General features: G+C 46.2%; 1 protein-coding gene across 8 annotated transcripts in view; it reads right to left on the bottom strand.

Annotated features, from left to right (window-relative positions):
• ANK1 (ankyrin 1) overlaps positions 1 to 21,101 on the bottom strand; it is a 262,003-nt gene that overhangs the window by 40,333 nt on the left and 200,569 nt on the right. For 7 of the 8 annotated variants that reach the window (XM_081960865.1, XM_081960863.1, XM_081960866.1 and 4 more), the window contains exons 17-29: positions 20,397 to 20,594; positions 16,727 to 16,825; positions 15,815 to 15,913; positions 15,075 to 15,173; positions 14,037 to 14,129; positions 13,863 to 13,935; positions 11,006 to 11,029; positions 7,949 to 8,045; positions 6,443 to 6,515; positions 4,929 to 5,026; positions 4,569 to 4,793; positions 2,633 to 2,787; positions 2,024 to 2,235 (exon numbers count right to left, since the gene is read on the bottom strand). In XM_081960865.1, the coding sequence (XP_081816991.1) occupies positions 2,024 to 2,235; positions 2,633 to 2,787; positions 4,569 to 4,793; positions 4,929 to 5,026; positions 6,443 to 6,515; positions 7,949 to 8,045; positions 11,006 to 11,029; positions 13,863 to 13,935; positions 14,037 to 14,129; positions 15,075 to 15,173; positions 15,815 to 15,913; positions 16,727 to 16,825; positions 20,397 to 20,594 (1,545 nt within the window). The remainder of the gene's footprint in view (positions 1 to 2,023; positions 2,236 to 2,632; positions 2,788 to 4,568; positions 4,794 to 4,928; positions 5,027 to 6,442; positions 6,516 to 7,948; positions 8,046 to 11,005; positions 11,030 to 13,862; positions 13,936 to 14,036; positions 14,130 to 15,074; positions 15,174 to 15,814; positions 15,914 to 16,726; positions 16,826 to 20,396; positions 20,595 to 21,101) is intronic. The other variant, XM_081960864.1, reaches the window with a different exon arrangement.

A 21,101-nucleotide genomic window follows, 5' to 3' on the forward strand; every position in this document is an offset into this window, starting at 1 on the left:
CATACAATGATAGATAGATAGATAGATAGATAGATAGATAGATAGATAGATAGATAGATAGATAGATAGATAGATAGATAGATATGACAAAGAGAGACAGGAGGATGGATGGATTGATGGATGGGTGGGTGGAGGGAGGGAGGGAGGGAGGGAGAGATTGATAGATGATATATAGATAGATGATGTATGGATGTATGGATGGATATGACAAAGAGAGAGAAGATGGATGGGTGAGTGGGTAGGTAGGTAGGTAGGTAGGTAGTTGGTTGGATGGATGGATGGATGGATATTGATATGGATATGGATAAGACAAAGAGAAAGAGAGGATGGAAGGATCAATGGGTGAGTGGGTGGGGAGAGAGAGAAAGAGAGAGAAAGGGATGGATGGAGAGCAGTGACGTGCGGTGAGGTTTATGACTGGTGAGGCACTGACACAGTGCTGGGTTTCAAATATTTTTAGACTTGTAGACTTCAACTCCCAGAATTCCACAGCCAGGCATGCTCAGTTCCAATTTAAAGCAACAGCATTTGTTTTTCTCCTTTGCTCCTTCTTTCTTTTTCTTTTTCTTCTCCCTCCCCTCCTTCCTCCCTCTCTCCCTTCCTCCCCCTCTCTCAAACACACACACACACACACACACACACAAGTTGGATTGGACTATCTCTCCTACCCCTTCCCTCTCTCACTCACTCTCAAACAAACCCCCACACACACAAAAGTTGGATTGGATATCTTTTCCAGTGGCTTGAAAGCAGCTCCTCTGCCATCCCCCCCATTCCCCTGCTGCCTTTCCCAAACACCTCCACCATTGCAAATGCAGCCTGCTGTCTGGGTGGGAAATGCCTGGAACACAATAAAGCCCACCCACCACCTCCTGCTGGCAGGCTGGGGTGAGAGGAGAGGCAGAGAAGCCGGAGGGGAGCCGATCCGAGCCTTCCAAAAGAAAGAGGCTGGGGGGAAGTATGTGTACTACAGCATGGCTCTTTGCCTGGCTTCCTGCCTCCTCCTGTGGTCTCCTCAGTGCTCGCTTGTGCTCTCCCTCCCCAAGTGTAGTTTGATTGCAGGCAGAGCCACGTTGCCTTTTCAAACTTGTAATCAGTGAAGCTGGGCTAGATTTTTATATAGTTTTATCCAGCTGTGTGTGTGTGAGAGAGAAATGAATGGGGGCCTGGGGAGGAAGTCACTACACTTGGGGAGGGAGAGCACCAGTAAGGAGACCACAGGAGGAGGCAGGAAGCCAGGCAAAGAGCCATGCTGTAGCACACACACTGGCCCCACAACGTGGCTCTGCCTGCAATCAAACTACTCTTGGGGAGGGAGAGCACAAGCGGGCCAGGGTCCTTCCCTCCAGCCTTTGCCCAAAGCCCTGCACAGCACCAGGAGGATGAAGTTTGAATTCCTCCCCCTCCCTCCAACCCACACGTACCTTTTCCAGCTTTTTTTAACAGTTAAACAGAGTCATCCACGGTGAGGCAGTAACTAGCTCAGCTTTTTCCTTTTACTTTTTTTTTTCATGATGAGAGTGGTGAGGCTGTGCCTCACTTGCCTCACCTGACTGCACGTCACTGATGGAGACAGAGAGATACAGACAATGATAGATAGATAGATAGATAGATAGATAGATAGATAGATAGATAGATAGATGATAGATAGATAGATAGATAGATAGATAGATAGATAGATAGATAGATAGATAGATAAACAGAGAGAGAGAGGATGGATGGATGGATGGATGGATGGATGGATAGATATTTAGATAGATAGATATAGATATAGATATAAGACAAAGAGAGAAAGAGAGGATGGATGGATGGTTGGAGGGAGGGAGAGAGAGAGATAAATTGATAGATGATAGATAGATAGATGATGGATGGATGGATGGATTGAAGGAAGGAAGGAAATTTACAAGTCCGTCCCATTTGGTAAAGGCAGGGTTCAAAACTATTGTTCAAATTCAGAAAATGAATCAATCCAATAAACGAATCAAAAAGGTTTCATGAAAGCAACTCCAATGTTATTCAGTACCTGCAGAGCCAACTTGACTTTTTTGGTGACGGCCGTTTCGGGGAAGGTGGCTTGGACCATGGGCACCAACAAACTCTGGAGACAGCCCCCTTCTGGACCAATCAACTCACAGTTTTGGCACACCCGTGACATGACCACAAAGTACAAGGGGAAGTCGGTTGTGATGATACGGCAAATCCTTTTCTTCTCCAATTCCTCCAGACTTTCCAATTCTGTAAAAGAGCAAGTGAGGAGTTTTGGAGTCCACGGGTCAAAAGAGATTGAGTGGGATTTCAACAACTATCAAAGTAATATAATTAATTAAAGGGTCAAAATATGAGACTTTATGGCAGTGTTTATTAATCTTGGCAACTTTAAGAGGAGTGGACTTCAACTCCAGGAGGAGGAGGAGGAGGAGGAGAGAGGGAGGAAGAGAGAGACAGAGATATACAGACGATGATAGATAGATAGACGGATGGATGGATGGATGGATGGATGAGGAGGAGGAATCCAGGAATGGGTTTCAAGCAAGCAGTTTTGACAGTCCCAGCACTTTGTCATAGCTCCTCAATCTTTGAATCTCATTGGAATCCCTATGCAAGTTGATGTCCTCCAAGTAGTTGTCCCTACCTTCATCCATCCCATTGAGGACCTGGTCCAAGTAACTCTCTGTGTAGTGGCTGCGGTGCTCCTTCCATACAGACCCATTCTCACTCCGTAGGACCACCAACTCTCGGTCACCACGGCCGTGCGAGGCAAAATGAGGGATTTCCACAATCACAGGGCTACAAGAGAATTGAGCGTAAGAAGTCGATTTGATGGCCATTGTCTTCACCAACAGTTGAAAGCCTCTCCTAGTACCAAAGGTGCTTTTTTAGGACTTCCTTGTTTTTTCTTTGAAGACGTTTCACTTCTCATTCAAGAAGCTTCTTTAGCTCTGAAGAACCTTTGACATCTGACATCCTTCCGTCAGAAACTTAAAACCCACCTATTCCAGCTAGCCAGCTTGGCCTAATTCCATCTTTCCCACCTCAGTTTTATTTCTAAATTTTTAGGATTGGTTTTAGGGTTTGTTTTTAATGTTTTTAATTTTTATAAATTCGTACAGGGGTTGTTTAATTTGATTTTTAGCTATGTATATGATTGTTTGTATGTTTTTAAATTTATTCCTGTACACCGCCCCGAGTCCCTCCGGGGAGAGGGGGCGATCTAGAAATTTAATAAATAACAACAACAACAACAACAACAACAACAACAATAATAATAATTGTTATTGTTATTATTATTTATTAAATTTCTAGATGATTATTATTATTATTATTATTATTATTATTATTATTATTATTATTATTATTATTATTATTATTATTATTATTATTATTATTATTATTATTATTATTATCATCATCATCTTTGGGGCAACCATGACCTGGAGGACTGAGAATCTCTAGAGTTTAGCTACACAATTTGGGTTGGACACCCTTCAAATGGTGTGGGAGTAGGAACACATTTCCAGAGGGGAAAAATTGCAGACTACAGGAGCACGTCTCAGGTGACCCTGAGGATTCAGATAAACCTCCAAGTGGCCTCAATGACCCTCTAAAAGGATGCAAATGACCAGCGGTCTGCAAGGAATATGAATCCTTCCATTCCCCACTCTCCGGTCAGAGCTGAAGAAGCTTCTTGGATGAGAAGCAAAATGTCTTCAAAGAAAAAACAAGAAAGTCCAGTTGCCTCCTGAAAAAGCACCTTTGGGACAACGATTATCTGGAGAACGGAGACTCTCTACAGACTCCCAGGACCAAGGCTGTCCAGAGTCTGAGGCATCAGGACACCTATATATATCATGTCATTTGCAAGAAATAAGTTTCCCACCAAAACCTCCAGTCGATCCATTTTCAATATGAGTGGCTCATGTCCGAAATATGTTTCATTTTGTTTGAGGGAGAATTGAAATCTAGGGACAGATTTCCTGGCAGCCTGGCTGACAGCAGAGTCAGTCAATGGAAATAGTTTATTCTTCTGAAGACCATGTCCTTCAGCCCTGGTGTCCAAGAAACACCTCAGCGCATGAGTCTCACATGTCCAGGGGTGGACTGCAGGGAGTTCACAGGGGTTTGGGATTAGCTAAGATTTTGTGTAGTTCCGAGAACTCCCAAATCCCACTCCTCGTTGGCCCCTCCCCACCCCTCCTAGAGTCTCCATGCGGCCCGTGCAGGGGGTGCGTGGAGGCTCAGGGAGGTTGGAAAACGGGCCTACTGGAAGTCCAGGAAGGCTGGAAACGGGCCTGTTTCTGGCCTCCAGAGGGCCTCCAGAGCCTGGGGAGTCCATTTTCACCTTCCTGGAGGCTCAAGGAAATCCTCCAGAGCCCGGGAAGGGCAAAAACGCCCCCCTCACTGTGGTGCAGGAGGCCTACCAGGCCACACCCACCATGGCCACACCCACCCAGCAATCAGGCAGAGAACCCATTGCTAAAATTTTTGAAGCCCACCCCTGCATGTGGCAGCCCCAAGTTGGCCAGGTACTGGGACATCTCCGTGGAGGACACCTGGAGGGGAACCTTCACCTGAGGAACTGTGCTCCAGCAGGGCCCAGAGCAATGATTCTGCTGGCCAGTCCTTCTTCTTCTGCCAGAGGGGGTGGAGCTGGTAGCTTCTGGGGCTTGACCAGTCGGCAGGTGATGCGTGTTGGCGCTGCGCACGTCCTGGGTGGAATGATGACGCGAAGGCCGTTGTGCCTGCTGCCCCGCATGGAGCCTCCCCGGGCATCAACCATGAAACTTACAAGGAACCTGGGAAGGGAGAAGAAGAGAGTCACCACCGCCAAAATACATAATCAAAAGACTATGGGCAATGATCTTGTCATGATGACATGAGACCCTCCCTACAAACTCCGTAAAGGGGTTGAGGTGGGGGAGATGACTCACCCTGTGTGGACAGGACTGGCTACTGGACTGATGTTGTCTGAGGTCTCTGTGGCAGGACTGCTTGGGATGAGGGACTCTTCATCAAACTCTTTGGAAGGCTATATGAAATAGAAATGGGTCTATTAAACACAGGTTTAGGTAAAGGTAAAGCTTCCCCTCGTACCTATGTGCTAGTCGTTCCCGACTCTAGGGGGCAGTGCTCATCTCCGTTTCAAAACCGAAGAGCCAGTGCTGTCCGAAGACATCTCCATCGTCATGTGACCAGGATGACTCAATGTCAAAAGTGCATGGAATGCTGTTACCTTCCCACCAAAGGTGGTTCCTATTCTTCTACTAGCATTTTTACCTGCTTTTGAATGGCTAAGTTGGCAGAAGCTGTGACAAGCAACGGTTGCTCACTCCCTTATGTGGCGCTAGGGATTCGAACCACCGAAATGCCGACTTTTCTGCTCGACAAACTCAGTGCCTTAGCCACTGAGGTACCACGTCCCTAAATCCAGGTTTAGACTTACCAATCCATGCCAGAGTCTCCATGACCTTCATCTCCCTCCCTCTGATACCATTTTCCAAACACTACAAACACTCTTCATCCCAACTGCACTTCGTGCAAACTCTTGATGTTCCCATCTTAGAATCCAGAGGTTCTGGCACCTCTGCCAAAACTAGGTGCATCTGTTCCCACGGAGCATTTCCTCACCACTCTTCAACTGAGTTTCATCACATTAGGTTGCTGAGGTGGGTGGGAAATATGGACCAGGGTCTGCTAAGTACACAACTCCAGCTTGATCTAATGTAGGGTGTCCAACCTTGGCAATCTGAAGGACTTCAATACCCTAAATTCCCCAGTCACCTATACCATTTCAGACAAATGGTTATCCAATCTCTTCTTAAAACTTCCAGTGTTGGAGCATTCACCACTTATGGAAGCAAGTCGTTCCATGGATTAATTCTCACTGTCTGGAAGTTTCTCCTTAATTCTAGGGTGCTTCTCTCCTTGATTAGTTTCCACCCATTGCTTCTTCTCCTGCCTTTTGGTGCTTTGGAGAATAGTTTGATTCCCTTTTCTCTGTGCCAACCCCTGAGATAATGGAACACTGCTATCATGTCTCCCCTAGTCCTTCTTTTCATTAAACTAGACATACCCAGTTCCTGCAACCGTTCTTCATATGTTATAGCCTCCAGTCCCCTAAACATCTTTGTTGCTCTTCTCTGCACTCTTTCTAGAGTCTCCACAACTTTTCTACATCGTGGTGACCAAAACTGGATGCAGCATTCCAAGTGTGGCCTTACTAAGGATTTATAAAACGGTATTAACACTTCATGTGATCTTGATTCTATCCCCCTGTTGATGCAGCCTGGAACTGTGTTGGTTTTCTGGGAGTTGATTCTGGGAGTTGAAGTTCCCAGTTCTTAAAGTCGCCAAGGTTGGACACCCCTGGACTAAGAGGTCATTGATCAACAAAGCTCCTGTGGAATGCTCCTTCAGTTGTAGGCCTTGTTGGGCTGGCACTCACCTGCTCAGCCTGGATCAGGACCATCTCAGGTGTAACGCAAGGGATGCGAGGGATAGCTGGTGATTCCTCCCTTCTGTGTTGCAGAACAAAATGAAAAAGAGGAAGAAGAGTGTTGGGAAAACAAGGGGCAGCCTGGCCTTCCTCCAAACCCTCCCTCCAAGGGTTTAACCACATGACTGAGGTATGCCGTGGGGGCTCAATATTGTCTTGCTGTCTATACATGCACATGGAGATACATGCAGGGGGTGCAAAGGATGCACCTCACAAACAGCTGCATGGCATCTTCACAATACACCCCTGTCCCTTACATGCAACATTGCACTGCAACATTATATGTTCTTGATGAATGTATTTTATTTTATTTTTCTTTATGTACACCGAGAGCATAGGTACCAAAGAAAAATTCCTTGTGTGTCCAATCACACTTGGCCAATAAAGAATTCTAATCTTTTTATTCTATTCTATTCTATAGAATGTATCTTGTCTTTTTATGTACACTGAGAGCATCTGCACCAAAGACAAATTTCTTGTGTGTCCAATCACACTTGGCCAATAAAGAATTCTATTCTATTCTATTCTATTCTATTCTATTCTATTCTATTCCTATTCCTATTCCTATTCCTAATTCTATTCCATTCCATTCCATTCTATTCTATAGAATGTATCTTGTATTTTTATGTACACTTTCTGCACTGAAGACAAATTCCTTGTGTGTGCAATCACACTGCCTATACAGAATTTCAATTCTCTTCTCTTCTCCTCTCCTCTCCTTTATTCAAAATTTTCCAAAAGGCAGCTGAACTTTTTTTTTTTAATATCCAAGAAGCTTCTTCGGTTCTAATTGAGTTAACCAAGTTAGAACTGAAGAAGTTTCTCGGTTGAGAAAGGAAATGTTTTCAAAGAAAATGAAAATAAGAAAGTCCAGCCGTCTTTTTAGGGGGGAAAGCACTTTTGGGACAACCATGTCCTGGATGATGGAGAATCTACATAGAGAGTACACAGAGTATAGATTGTGCATTATGATGTCCCAGGAAGATTCTCATTTAGAGGATGTTTGTCTGAAAAATGTGTTCACTACAATGATGAAAGGCTGCCGATTGGATATACAGATGGTCCTTGAATTATGACCACATAATGTCATTAAGTGAAACATTTGTTAAATGAGTTTCGCCCCATTTTACCATTTTTTCTTGTTACAGTTGTTAAGTGAATCGTTGCATTTGTTAAGTCAGGAACACGGTTGTTAAGTGAATCTGGATTCTCCACTGACTTTGCTTGCCAGGTCACAAAAAGGGGGTTGGGACACAGCAACGGTCATAAGTATGAACCAGTTCCCCAAGCGTCTGAATTTTGATCACCTGACCCTGCGGAGGCCACAATGGTCATTCAGTGTGCAAAACGTCACTAAGTCACTTTTTCTTAGTACCGTTGTAACTTTTTAAACCATCGCTAAAAGAACTGTCGTAAGTCGAGGACTACCCGTATAGCGCCCTCCCCGTATCTTACGTGTGATCCAATTTGGGGACAAATTCCACAATTTCTCTCTCATCTTCCTGATACTGAAGTTCCCGTTTCTGCATCTTGGTACCCAACAGTTCATCTCCTAAAAAACCAAGAGGCAGGGATGAAAACACGGTGCGATCAGAGGTCAAACAAAACCAAAGCAACAGAGGAAAGTCAACTCTTCATTGGCCTGGAATTTGTGTGAGGAAGGCAGACAAGGGCCTCCATTTCCATGGACCATTCCTGGAGCTATACTTAATCCGGAGCCAGCTCATTCAATCAAACATCTTGCAGGCACCATTGGACCACAACTCCCAGAATTCCATTAGACTTTCCAATCCAGGGGGAGCAAGGCCGGGGAAGGCTTGTCTGTGGGCTGAACCCTATAGAACAGGGGTCACCAACCTTTAGGACCTCAGGGACCACTAAATTCATAATTTTAAATCCCGCGAACCACTAAAATGATCTGCCTAATGACCAGCTGAGTGGGCGTGGCTAGGTGGTCATGGGACTGGGTGGGCCTGGCCAACTCATGTCGAGAGGCGCCTCAACGGCCTCTACTTGCCCCCCCCTGCCAGCCACTCCTCACCTAACCAACCGGGCTCCTAGAGCTCCAGCAGGAAGCAGTTGTTGGGGCTAAGCAGCAACCAGGAGAAAAAGTTGGCCAAACAACTCAGTTCCAATTGGATCTGACCGAGAAGGAGGCTCAGCAGAAGCACCTCACGGAGGACTAGGAGCATAGGCTTTCCAAGCAGAGGGAAGACCTGCGGGAGTGCAAGGCCAGGTACCGGCGGCTGGAGGCTCAGCGGGCTGAGATGGTCAGCCAGTTCCAGGCCATGATGCAGTCCTAGTGGAACGAGGCGCTCCGGTTCTTTGCCACCAGTGACACTTCCCTCCATCCTTCACCCAAAGCCCCCCACCAGGAGGCTGAAGGAGACCCCAAGTCAGAATTTCTGCCCCCGCCAACCTACACAAAAAGACCCCGAAGAGGGAGACTCTCTGCAGCAACACAAGCGTTCATTGCACGTATCCGTCCCAGGAGCCGTAGTTTGAGGACCCCTGTTTTAGTGCAATATAAAAAATGCAAATAATTTTTCTGCTGACCACCAAAATTTTCTCACGGACCACCAGTTGGTGACCGCTGTTATAGAAGCCCACCAATGTAATGAAGGTGTCTTCCTCCTGTGACTAATATTGAATCCAGACGTAGGTGTCTTCTTGAATAATATTTGTACAATCTTCAGGTCTTGTGTGACTTCATCCTGCAATGAACAATGACGTAGGATACGACCGAACAAACTACTATGCCAAGGATAGATTTAAGACCATTTTTTTTCATGGAGCTTTGAAAAAAGAATTCTCGACATTTTTCTTTGTCTCATTTTCATTACTGGTTCAAAACGCTTCAGAATACAACTGCGAAATCTCGTTTGGTGCTGGAGTGTGTATTCTGAGTAGCAATTCTTATTTCATACCACCTTCATCTTCATTTAATCACCCCATAATCCCTTGCGGGGTGAAGTCTGAGCAACTGAATGGAGCTGAGTGTTTCCTGGCCAGATGCCCTTCCTATTGCCAATGTGGAGTTTTGTTGAACAGATATTATCTCATTGTGCCCAGAGAGAAAAATATCTGCCTCTACTCACTCACATTTTCCTGATTGTAAGGCAAGAGTTCCACCTCTATGCCTCGCACCCCTAACTATTTCACAACCACCTTGAATTCTCTGAAAAATAGATATGTTTGAGAATCATCAGCAAGCTAAGTGTTGCTAAGATGGTGGAACAGTGTTCTTTTACAGGAGGTTAGAAGAAATTACTGCCTGCTAGAAGACTAAAACAAGGGATGGGGAAAGAAGTTGGATTATTGGAGAATCATGAGGTAAGTTATGGCTCAAATCTTTGAAAAATGATAGGGAGAAGCTGGCTTAGATCCCAGGAGATCTGAATGGGAAATGAAGGTAGAGGTATATGAGGAAACAACAGCATTTAAGGCAGGGTTGGGGAACGCTGGCCCTTTTATGATTTGTGGACTTCAACTCCCAGAATTCCTGAGCCAGCCATTTTGGTTCAGGAATTCTGGGAGTTGAAGTCCAAAAGTTATAAAGGGGCCCTCATTTCCCACCTCTGTGTTAAGGAATATCAGAGAAGTCATATCAATGCTTCCTTGTTTTCAACTTTCCCTTGGTGGTATTTTGAACTCATTGAAAAGGCTTTTGATAAGGTTTGGAGGTTGTTGTTGTTTTTTGATGTTCTGTTATATCTCTTGGAAGCCTCCATGGCTGCTCATACCAGCCAATCTAAAGCCACTCCTGGCAAGCGCTCCCACGTATCATTTCGTCCCAGAATTGAATACAAGACGAGGCCAGGGAGACTGCAGATGGCTGAAGAGAAGATGGCACAACAAAAGGCAATTTTTTTTACACCTTGGCTGCCTCATCGCTAACTAAGTACAAAGGAGAACACCACCCCAAACCAGTTCTGTATTGCACCCAAATTCTCTTCACCATGAAATCAATGTTAGGTTACACGCTCAACTGTCAAAAAGCGAATCAGAAGTGTTAAAGGGAAAAGATGGAAGAGAAAATTCTGCACAGTGCTGGTGAAAAGCAAAGGGAAGTCAAGAAAAGCAAAGCCAAGTGAGGTAGTCAAAGAAGTTGGGTCATTTTAGGCCAATGTTCTAAGATGTGTGGACTTCAACTCATGTCAGCTTGGGAATTCTGGAAGTTGAAGTCCACGCATCTTCAAATTGGGGAAGGAAGTCCCCCACAAATAAACTTCTAGCATGGGTTCCAACTCCTTTCAGTACCAGATTTTGCATTCCAGCATTAAACAAAGAACCCACAGCGATGAAATGTTGGTTTGCTCACACGTCTCCCTGCACCCCCCCCTCCACCTCTTCAGTCACAGATACAATGACAGTGGGTGAGCTGGCCCCCTAGAAGCCACAGCTGGCGTGGAATGGAGACATGGGAGGCCCGAGCATGTCCCGTGTGGGGTGAAATGGGGTCTATGGGGCGGGCGGGTGAGCCAAACCCACAATAATACACACAATCCATACCCAGGAGAGTTACGTGAGTCGTGCCTGCAAAGCAAGAGAAAACAAAGCAGTTTTGTAGAGTTGGTTGAAGGCCGTGGACTCCGTTGTCCTAGTTTCAATTAAGGTGGTCTAGGGGGTCTCCAAACCTGCCCACTTTAAGACTTGTTGTCAGGCCTGCAAGTCATCTTTTCTTTTGGATCTTTGGCCTGCCACATTCTCTATTATTCTACTATGCATTTTCTATTGTGGGGAAATGGGAGGGGGGATTAGAGTTGGGTGATATGTATCCATAACAAAATTCTTTCTAGAAAGCCAAGGTCATCCTTTGTCTTTGCACCTCTGCACCTGACCGGAAGTGGGTGGAACTGCCAGCATGGCAGTGAACCATGTGATGGACTTGTGGGTGTTGAGGCAGGAAACGGGAAGCTTTCAGATTCGGGTTTTCCAAGATGTACCAATATGGCTCTCTTAATCAATTGGAACTTTGAGGAATCATTTGCCTCGGACTCTGATTTACTTTTGGATGCTATTTGGAACCCTTGTGGACTTCAACTCCCATAATTCTGGCGGGGGAATTCTGGGAGTTGAAGTCCCCAAGTCTTAAAGTGGCCATGTTTGGAAACTCCTGATCTATGATGCAATTATCCCAAAGGTGCTTTTTTCAAGAGGCAACTGGAGTTTCTGGGTTTTTCTTTGAAGACCAATCCAATCCTTCATCCAAGAAGCTTCCTTAGCTCCGACTGGATGGGGGGAGAATGGAAGGATTTATATTCCTTGCAAATAGCTGGTCATTTGCATCCTTAAGAGAGTTCTTGAGGTCACCTGGAGGTTTATCTGTGTCCTGAGGATCACCTGAGCAGTGCTAGTGGGGTAATGCAGACTACAGGAACCATTAGCACCACTCAGGTGACCTTGAGGACACAGATAAACCTCCAAGAGGCCTCAACGACTCTCTAAAAGGATGCTAATGACCAACTATCTGCAAGGAATATAAATCCTTCCATTCCCCACCATACAGTCAGAAGCTCCTTGGATGAGAAGTGAAACGTCTTCAAAGAAAAAGAAGAAAGTTCAGTTGCCTCTTGAAAAAAAAGCACCTTTGGGACAACCATGACCTGGATGATGGAGAATCTGCATAGACAATTGGTGTAATCGTGGCAAGGACGAGGTATTTGCAGGATAAAAACCTTCCAATAAGCTGCAGAAAGCAACCCAATAATTTGAAATCTTTTTATGTAAACATTAAGGTGAAGATAAAGGCTCCCCTCGCACATATGTGCTAGTCATTCCCAAACTCTAGGGGGCAGCAGTGCTGATTTCCATATCAAAGCCGAAGAGCCAGCGCTGTCCAAAGACGTCTCCGTGGTCATGTGGACGGCATGATTAAATGCCGAAGGCACACGGAACACTAAGACCTTCCCACCAAAGGTGGTTCCTATTTTTCTACTTGCATTTTTTATGTGCTTTCGAACTGCCAGGTTGGCAGAAGCTGGAACAAATAATGGGGGCTCACTCCGTTACTGGCGCTAGGGATTCGAACCGCCGAACTGCCAACTTCTCTGATCAACAAACTCAGAGCCTAAGCCACCAAGGCCCATGTAAACATTAGTGCATTTAAATCTGCATTGGAAGACAGATGGGGGTCTCACGATTTATGTACTTATAATAAAAAAGAAAAAGATGGGGGTGGGAAAGGGGGGCAGAGTGCATCAAAACCTTGTGACTCTGCTTTTGCTATTTGTCCCTCTCCCATGGATGCCTCTACATCAAGAGCGGAAGTTGTTATGGTAGCCAAGAAAATCTTTCTTATCTTCCCATCGCACTTCAGGGTTTGAGCAGATACAGGTTTTTCCTTAACTTACAGCCACCGCCGAGCCCAGTGTTTCTGTCACTAAGGGACTTTTGCCCCATTTTATGACTTTTCTTGCCACTGTTGTTAAGTGAATCAGTGCTGTGGTTAAGTTAGGAACTCGGTCGTTAAGTGAATCTGGCTTCCTCATGGATTTTTAGCTTGTCAAAAGGTGAGAGCTGAGAGCTCTCTCACCTTTCTGAGAGCTGCTGTGGGGAGGACCCAAATCGTTGGGGGCAAGAGACTGACTCAGTAAACCGCTGAGAGAGGACTATGAAGCAGTATATAAGTCTAAGTGCTATTGCTATCTTCCTTCCTTCCTTCCTTCTCAGTGGTTAGAAGGCAGTACTGAAAGCTGACTCACAGTTCGTTCCTGACCAGCTCAAGGTTAACTCAGCCTTCCATTCTTCCAAGGTCAGTAAAACGAGGACCCAGATTGTTGGGGGCAATGTGCTCTGTAAACTGCTTAGGGCTGCAAAGCACTATATGAAGTGGTATATGTCTGTTGCTATTTTCCTTCCTTCCTTTCTTTTTTTCCTTCTTTCTTTCCCTTCCTTCCATCTTTCTTTTTTTCCTTCCTTCCTTCTGTAAGTTTCTAGCAGTATATAATATCAGAAGCAAACAGCAAATATTGATTTGATCAAAATGCTCCTTCCCTCCCTCCCTCCCTCTCTCTCACTGATTAGAAGGCAATATTGAAGGATAATTCTGCCCACTGCCAGGAGTTCGATCCTAATCGGTTCAAGGTTGACTCAGCCTTCCAGACTTCTAAGGTGAGTAAAACAAGGACCCAGATTGTTGGGGGCAATACGTTGACTCTGTAAACCGCTTAGAGAGGACTGTGAAGCTCTGTAAAGCGGTATATAAGTTTAAGTGCTGTTGCTATTTTTGTCCAATGAGGAAGAAGGGTCGAAACAACTTGTAAATAGGATGTCATCATCAACACCATTTACAGGAAATAAATTTCAGGGATGCTCTTGCCAACCCAATTTTTGGCGATCATGTCAATGCGACCCCCACACACCTCACCTTCATCCTCAGATACATCCAGAATCTCATCCACCGTCTCTGGGAAGCTCATCCGATGCTTGTCACTTAACGACTGCAAGAAGCAACAGGTCAGATGGGAGGGGAGCCTGAAAGTTCTAAGCCCCCTGTCACACACACACACACACACACACCAGGCATGATGGTGGGCCTTACCAAGAAGCTGGTTTCATCAGTCACAACTTTCAGCACATCAGTGACGGAAATGTAGCCGAGCCGCTTGGCGATGGCCAAAGGAGTGGCACCATTCTGCAGCGAGAGAGAGAGAGAGAAGTGAACTTTGCTAATCAACTTTGTTAACTAAGGCATACAAAAGCTTTGCCAGAACAATCCTCAAATACAGCTCGTCTGTCTGGAATCCACACTGTATATCAGACATTAATACGATTGAGCGAGTCCAGAGATATTTCATGAGAAGAATTCCTCCACTCCTCTGCTCACCCTTCTGCCACCAGACTTGAAATTTTGGGCCTTAGACAACCTGGAACTATGCCGCTATGGTCTGACCTAAGCATAGTACACAAAATTGTCTGCTACAATGTCCTACCTGTCAACGATCACTTCAGCTTCAACTGCAATAATACACAGGCAAACAATCGATACAAACTCAAGGTAAACTGCTTCAAACTCGATTGCAGAAAATACGACTTCAGCAACAGAGTGGTCAACGCCTGGAATGCTCTACCTGACTCCGTTGTTACATCCTCAAACCCCCACAGCTTCAACCTCAAACTGTCTACTGTAGACCTCACCCCATTCTTAAGAGGTCCGCAAAGGGGGTGTGCATAAGCGCACCATCCCTGTCCTTCTTTCCCCATTTATTTGTACTCATTTCCTGGGTGAAAGAACGAAGGAAAGAGAGAGAGAGAGAGAGAGAGAGAAAGAGAAGAGAGAGAGAAAGGAAGGAAGGAGAGTGAGAGAAAGAGAGGAAGGAAGAAAGGGAGGGAGGGCAAGGAAGGGAGGGTGGGAAGAAGGAAGGAAGGAAGCAAGCAAGGAAGGAAAGGGCTGATAATTCACAATTATGGAAATCCTGACCAAGATTGTGTGTCAACTATTGTTCAAAACAGCATTCCAAATTCTACACCAAAACTGAATTTGGCAGCCTGATCACATGATGCCAGAGTGCACAAAGGGACAATCCCTTAAAAGCAGGAACCAGCCGTGTGCTGCTGGCTCTTGGATTCCCACACTCACCGAACTGACTTGGTTGGGCGAAGCCCCGTGCTTGAGCAAAAGGGTGACTATGTCGGTGTGGCCTTGTTGGGCCGCCTGGTGCAGAGGCGTGTAACCCAGCTGAAAGGGAAAAAGGAGAGCGAGACAGAGACCAGATGTCAGGCCTAGAGTCATCTTTAATTTTGGATCTTTGGCCTGCCATACTTTCTATTATTCTACTATGCATTTTCTATTGCAAGAAAATGGGAGGGGAGATTGTACGGAGTTAGATGCTATGTAGCCAAAACAAAATTCCTTCTAGAACGCCAAGGTCATCCTTTGTCTTTGCATCTCTGCACCCGACCAGCACTGGATGGATGGATCTGCCAGCATGGCATTGGGAGATTGGACCATGTGATGGATTTGTGGGTATGGGGCAAGATCTTGAACTTTCAACTGGGTGGGAAAAATGGGAAGCTTTCGGATTCAGGTTTTCCAAGATGTGCAAATATGGCTCTCTTAATCAATTGGAACTTTGAGGAATCCTTTGCCTCGGACTCTGATTTACTTTTGGATACTATTTGGAACCCTGACATTAACCCGAATCTGACACCAGAGCAATGAATAAGACAAGAGTGGCCCTCCAACAGCAGGGGTGTCAACACTTCTACAGGTGTTGCGACATCTATAAAAGGGGTGGGGCTTCAACAGCCAGGTTGCAGCTTCCATCTTGACTCTTTTGATCTTATCTGCCCATCTCTGTGGACGGCCCTGTCCCATACCTTAGTTTTGGCATTGACGTCAGCCTGATGCTGCAGCAGAAATTTCACCAGCTTGATATTCCCGTAATGGCAAGCCACATGCAACGGGGTGTAGCCCATCTGGAAGGCAACAATAAAGAAGGATAGGCCTCACAACTACCATTAGGCCTCACAGCCATGGAACAACACTCTGGAACCAGGAGAAGATGAGTTCTAGTCCTGCCTTAAGGTCTTCAAAAATCGTGGGCGCTACATCACTGGAGGTTTTTAAGAAGGGGCTAAATAGTCACTTATCTAGGTTCTCCTGCTTGAGCAGGGGGCTGGACTAGAAGACCTCCAAGGTCCCTTTCCAACTCTATTCTATTCTATTCCGAAAGCCAGCTGGGTGACTTGGGGCCTGTCACTCTTTTTCAGACCAACCCACCTCACAGGGTTGTTGTAGGGAAGACAGGAGGAGGAAGGCAAGTCGAAAAAATTTGCATCCTTTGAGTTATTTTAAAAAAATAAATAAAAGAAAAATACAAATAAACAAAGAAGCAAATAAAATAAATATGATGGCCTCCCACCCTTGCAAGATTGGAGGGAAACTATCAGGACAAGCAAACTCAGCTCAGCTCATTAAATTCCCTTTCTCACGGTCTTAATCCCACACAATTTGTTCACATGCTAGCAATTCTATGGCTTCTCCCACTGGGGAACTGGATCCTCCCACTGGGTACTGGATCCTCCCTCTGGGTCTGGCTCCTCCCTCTGGGGGCTGGCTCTTCCCACTGGGGGGCTGGCTCCTCCCACTGGGGGCTCGCTATTCCTGCTGTGACTGGCTCCTCCCACTGGGGATGGCTCCTCCCACTGGGGGATGGCTCCTCCCACTAGCTATACCTGCTGGGACTGGCTTCTCCCACTGGTCTTGTGGGATGATGGAAGGGGACTCACCCGAGTCGTTGCATCTACTTGGACTCCATGCCTGAGCAGGTTGTCTGCAACATTAATATGTCCTTCTTGGGCAACCAGGTGGAGGGGGGTGAGGCCGCTCTGGAATGAAAAACAATCCAAGTTGTTCAAAGAGGAATCTGGAAACTACGAATCCTCCTATCAGAGTTGAAGAAGCTTCTTGGATGAGAAGCGAAATGTCTTCAGAAGAAAAAAACCCAAGAAAGTCCAGTTGCTTCTTGAAAAAAGCATCTTTGGGACAACCTCGACTGAGAATCTCCATAAACATTGATCCTATGAAGATGCTTTCATCCCTGCGTGTTCTCCACGCAGAGGTTGGTGGAGCTTTTTGTTCTGACCCAGGCTTCCTTAAAAAGCAAGAAGGAGAGTCTTGATCTGGGCAAAACCTCTTTTATTTACATGACTGTGAATTCCTTTCATTCACAGTCAGCAAGGCTTAGCAAACAGTCTTTCAGAGGAATATTTATCCACACGCACCTTATCTCACTTGGCGAGCTGCCAGATAACTAGTTTCCAAACACAGGGCAAGGCAACAGTTGGCAGAGAGTCTCTTATAGTCACACAGAACTTTCCACTCTTGAAACGAACGAATGAACGAATTGTTTCCTGCCCACTCTCCATTCGACCCTCTTTTGTTTCCTGTGGAAGGGGCCAATCACCTCCAAGGTATGGCTTTACTCCCAAGTCAATCCTGCTTTCTTAGTTGTTCTTGTCTTAAGGCAGCTCTGCGCATATGCACACTGGAAACAGGCTCCAGCTGTTCCTCTGCCTCACTGCTGTCTAACTCCCTCTCTGCGTCCAATGCAGACTCCTCGTCTGAGCTTCCCTCAGCCCCCAGGACTGGTGCATATTCCACCCCAACCTCCTCACTGTTCAACTCTGTTGCCAGCTCCGCTGGCCGCCAGTGGGCTACAACACTTTTCCAGACACAACCAAAGGATGGTGGTGAAATTCAATTATTTTTACTACCGGTTCTCTGGGCATGGCTTGGCGGGTGTGGCAGGAGAAGGATATTGCAAAATCTCCATTCCAGGGGTGAAATGCAGCAGGTTCTGACAGGTTCTGGAGAACCAGCAGTGGAAACTTTGAGTAGTTCGGAGAACCAGTAATGGAAATTTTTAGTTTGGAGAACTGGCAAATGCCACCTCTGGCTGGCTCCAGAGTAGGGTGGGAATGGAGATTTTGCAGTATCCTTCCCCTGCCACGCCCACCAAGCAACACCTACAAAGCCATACCATGCCCACCAAGCGATACCCACAGAACCAGTAGTAAAAAAAATTGAATTTCACCACTGCTCCATTCCCACCCCACTCTAGGGCCAACCAGAGGTGGTATTTGCCGGTTCTCCGAACTACTCAAAATTTCCGCTACCAGTTCTCCACAACCTGTCAGAACCTGCTGAAGTTCACCCCTGGGCTGGGCCAATCAAGTCCTCATTGGGATCAGGCCCACAGCTATTTCCTTCCACAGCTTTCTAGATGGCATGCTGTCCTTGTCACACTTATAACAGCAGGTGGTTTGTGGGTCTCTGTTTTGGGAAAACCTCTGAGGGTAGAATTTTGAGGACAACCTACAACAGCTTGGTGTCTCTTCACGAGCCAAGTGAAACGTCCAAGGAGGGGGCATGGCAGAAGCAGACTCACACAGATGGTCCTTTCTCACTCTATCTCACTCTATTTTGGAATGAAAAAAAGCCCAAAGGATTCGGACAGATCTTTATTTTCAGGAAAAATAAAATAAATTTGGCAGTGTACAAACTAAAGAGAAATACTGCTGGTGAGGAGAAAATTTGATCTCCTGCAACAGTGGCCAAAAAGACGGTGTTTATACAAAACCCACAAATCAAGAGGATAAAATAACAGATTCCCTCCAGTTGCTAATCCCTAGCAGATGCCTTAAAGCATGGAAAGACGTTTACCAATGCTGCACATCATTGGTGTGACGATTGCCTTGCTTGCTGGACATCTGATGCATGCTTTCATCCATGACTGTTTTTGCTCTCTTCACAAAAATATCTCTTTTTCTCCCCCTAGTACTTTTACAAGAGGTGTGGGTCATCATTTAATGACCCCATAATCCCTTCTGAGGTGGAGTTGGGGCAACTGAATGGAGCTGAGTGTTTACTGGCCAGATGCCTTCCTGTCGCTAATGAGGAGTTTTGTTCAGCAGATATATTCTCATTGTGCCCAGAGGGAGAAATATCAGCCTCTACCTAGGATTGAACTCACAGCCTCCTGATTGTGAGGCGAGAACTCCACCTATAGGCCACTGCACCACAGCAGTGCAGTGCTTACGACAATTGCAGATGTGCAACACAACTCGATATGTTTGTGTTGTGCCGCTTATCAGCTGTTAAAGAAAATGCATCTGCCATTTGTAGAGGCAAGGAAAATGAAGTCTTACCTGAGACTTCTGGAAGGATTACGAGATTAACTAGATTTGGCTCTAGAACAGTGTTTCTTACCCACAAGCAATTTTAAGATAGGTGGACATGTGCTCCCAGAATCCCCAGCCAGATCATTTTAAAACAACTGGACTTCATCTTCCAGAATACTCCAGGAAGCACACTGTCTGGGGAATTCTGGGAGCAGACACCTCTTAAGGTAGCTGAAGTTGAGAAACACCAGACTAAAGCAGTGATGGCTAACCTTTAGCCCACACCCATAATGCAATGTGTGTGTGACACCCTCCACACACACACCCCACCCCCTGTGCATGCACCTGCAAACCCCCATGTGCGCCCCACCCTGGTGCATGCAGACGCAACCCCCGATGCTCCTCCACACCCCATGCATGCCCCTCTTTGCCCATTTCTGGCTTCCAGGTTGATGCAGGAGGGCTAACCCCCCCCCCCATGCCCCCATTTTGGGCCTGGAAGGCCTCCTGCACCAACCTGGAAGCCAAAGCAGGGCACGGTGGGGCTGCGCAAAACCCCAAAATGCAATGCAAGTGCCCAGCCGTGCATGCGCCCTGCGGCCGAGACCCAAAGACCAGCTGGTTGTCAGGAGGTGTGCATGCATGCACAGTGGAGCTAGACTGGGGCAATGGATGGCGAGCTCATAGAGAGGGCTCTGCATGCACTTGTGGCATGCGTGTCATAGGTCCGCCATCACGGGACTAGGGAATGGAGAAGAACTCCTTTACATGAGCAAAAACAACAGGACAATGCAAAATGGACCATTCTAGATTCCCATTTATTTTGATTGAATTGTTTCTTGGAAATCTAACAGGAATTATCCTAGACACCCCACTCTGAACATTAGCTATTTAAAGAATATGTCAGAACTGTTTTTCAGTGATTGCTCTTCCCATGAAGGGAAGTGTTGCCAAACACAATAAGGCCACCTGATGACCCTTGGCATAAATAAATCCTCCCAGAGGGAAAGTATTAATAGAATCATAGAACCATAGGGTTGGAAGGGATCTTGGAGGTCTTCTAGTCCCAGGGTTGCTCTACTCAAGGCAGGAGATCTTAGTAGAACTTTGTTCCCAAATCTGAATTATAGTTTTCCTGGTTTGTTCCTGCCAGGAATAAAACAGCTTCTTGCCTTATCCTGATCAGAAGAGATGGAGGCCTCTGGGGTCCCCTCAACCCTTCCCCATATCCCCGCCATCTTTCTGGGGAGGTTACCAAAGAAAACGACCTACTCACCTTGTTTCCAAGGTTGCCATTCGCCTGCTTGGAAAGGAGCAGCAACACCATGTCGGCGTGGCCCTCCTGGGCCGCCAGGTGCAGCGGAGTCATTCCCTGTGTGGATTCCGCATTGGCAGAAGCACCATATTGCAGTAGGCTGCAACCCACCTCCATTTGGTTCTGCCTGGCTGCAATGTGCAAAGGAGTGTATCCATTCTGTCATGGAGAGATCAGGAGGAAAGTTGCAGAAGGTCCAATGTCTCCAAGCCTTTGGTCCTCAAGTAGCTACAATCAAGCCCTTCTTGCATGGTTGAAGCTCCAAAGGGCAGAGAAATCAGAGAGGTCCAATGTCTCCACGCCTTTGGTCCTCAAGGAGCTGGAACCAAGCCCATGTCACAAAGAAGAAGGGGTTGACCTATTCTCCAAAGCACCTTCCTTCCTTCCCCCTTCCCCCCTTTCCCTTCTTTCCTTCTTCCATTCCTTTCCTTTCTCTTCCCTTCCTTTCTTTTCCTTCCTTCTCCTTCCTTCCTTCCCCTCCCTTCATCTTCCATTCCTTTCTTTTCTTTCTCTTTCCATCCTTCTCCTTCCTTCCTTCCCTATTTCTTTCTCTCCTTCCTTTGTTCTTTCCTTTTTCTCTTTCCTTCTTTCCTTTTCCTTCCTTCCCTCTTTCTTTTTCTCCTTCCTTCCTTCCTCCCTCCCCCTTCCTTTCCCTTCCTCCTTCTT

Source organism: Natrix helvetica (assembly GCF_964273705.1).
Source record: "Natrix helvetica genome assembly, chromosome: 8".
Taxonomy (NCBI): domain Eukaryota; kingdom Metazoa; phylum Chordata; class Lepidosauria; order Squamata; family Natricidae; genus Natrix; species Natrix helvetica.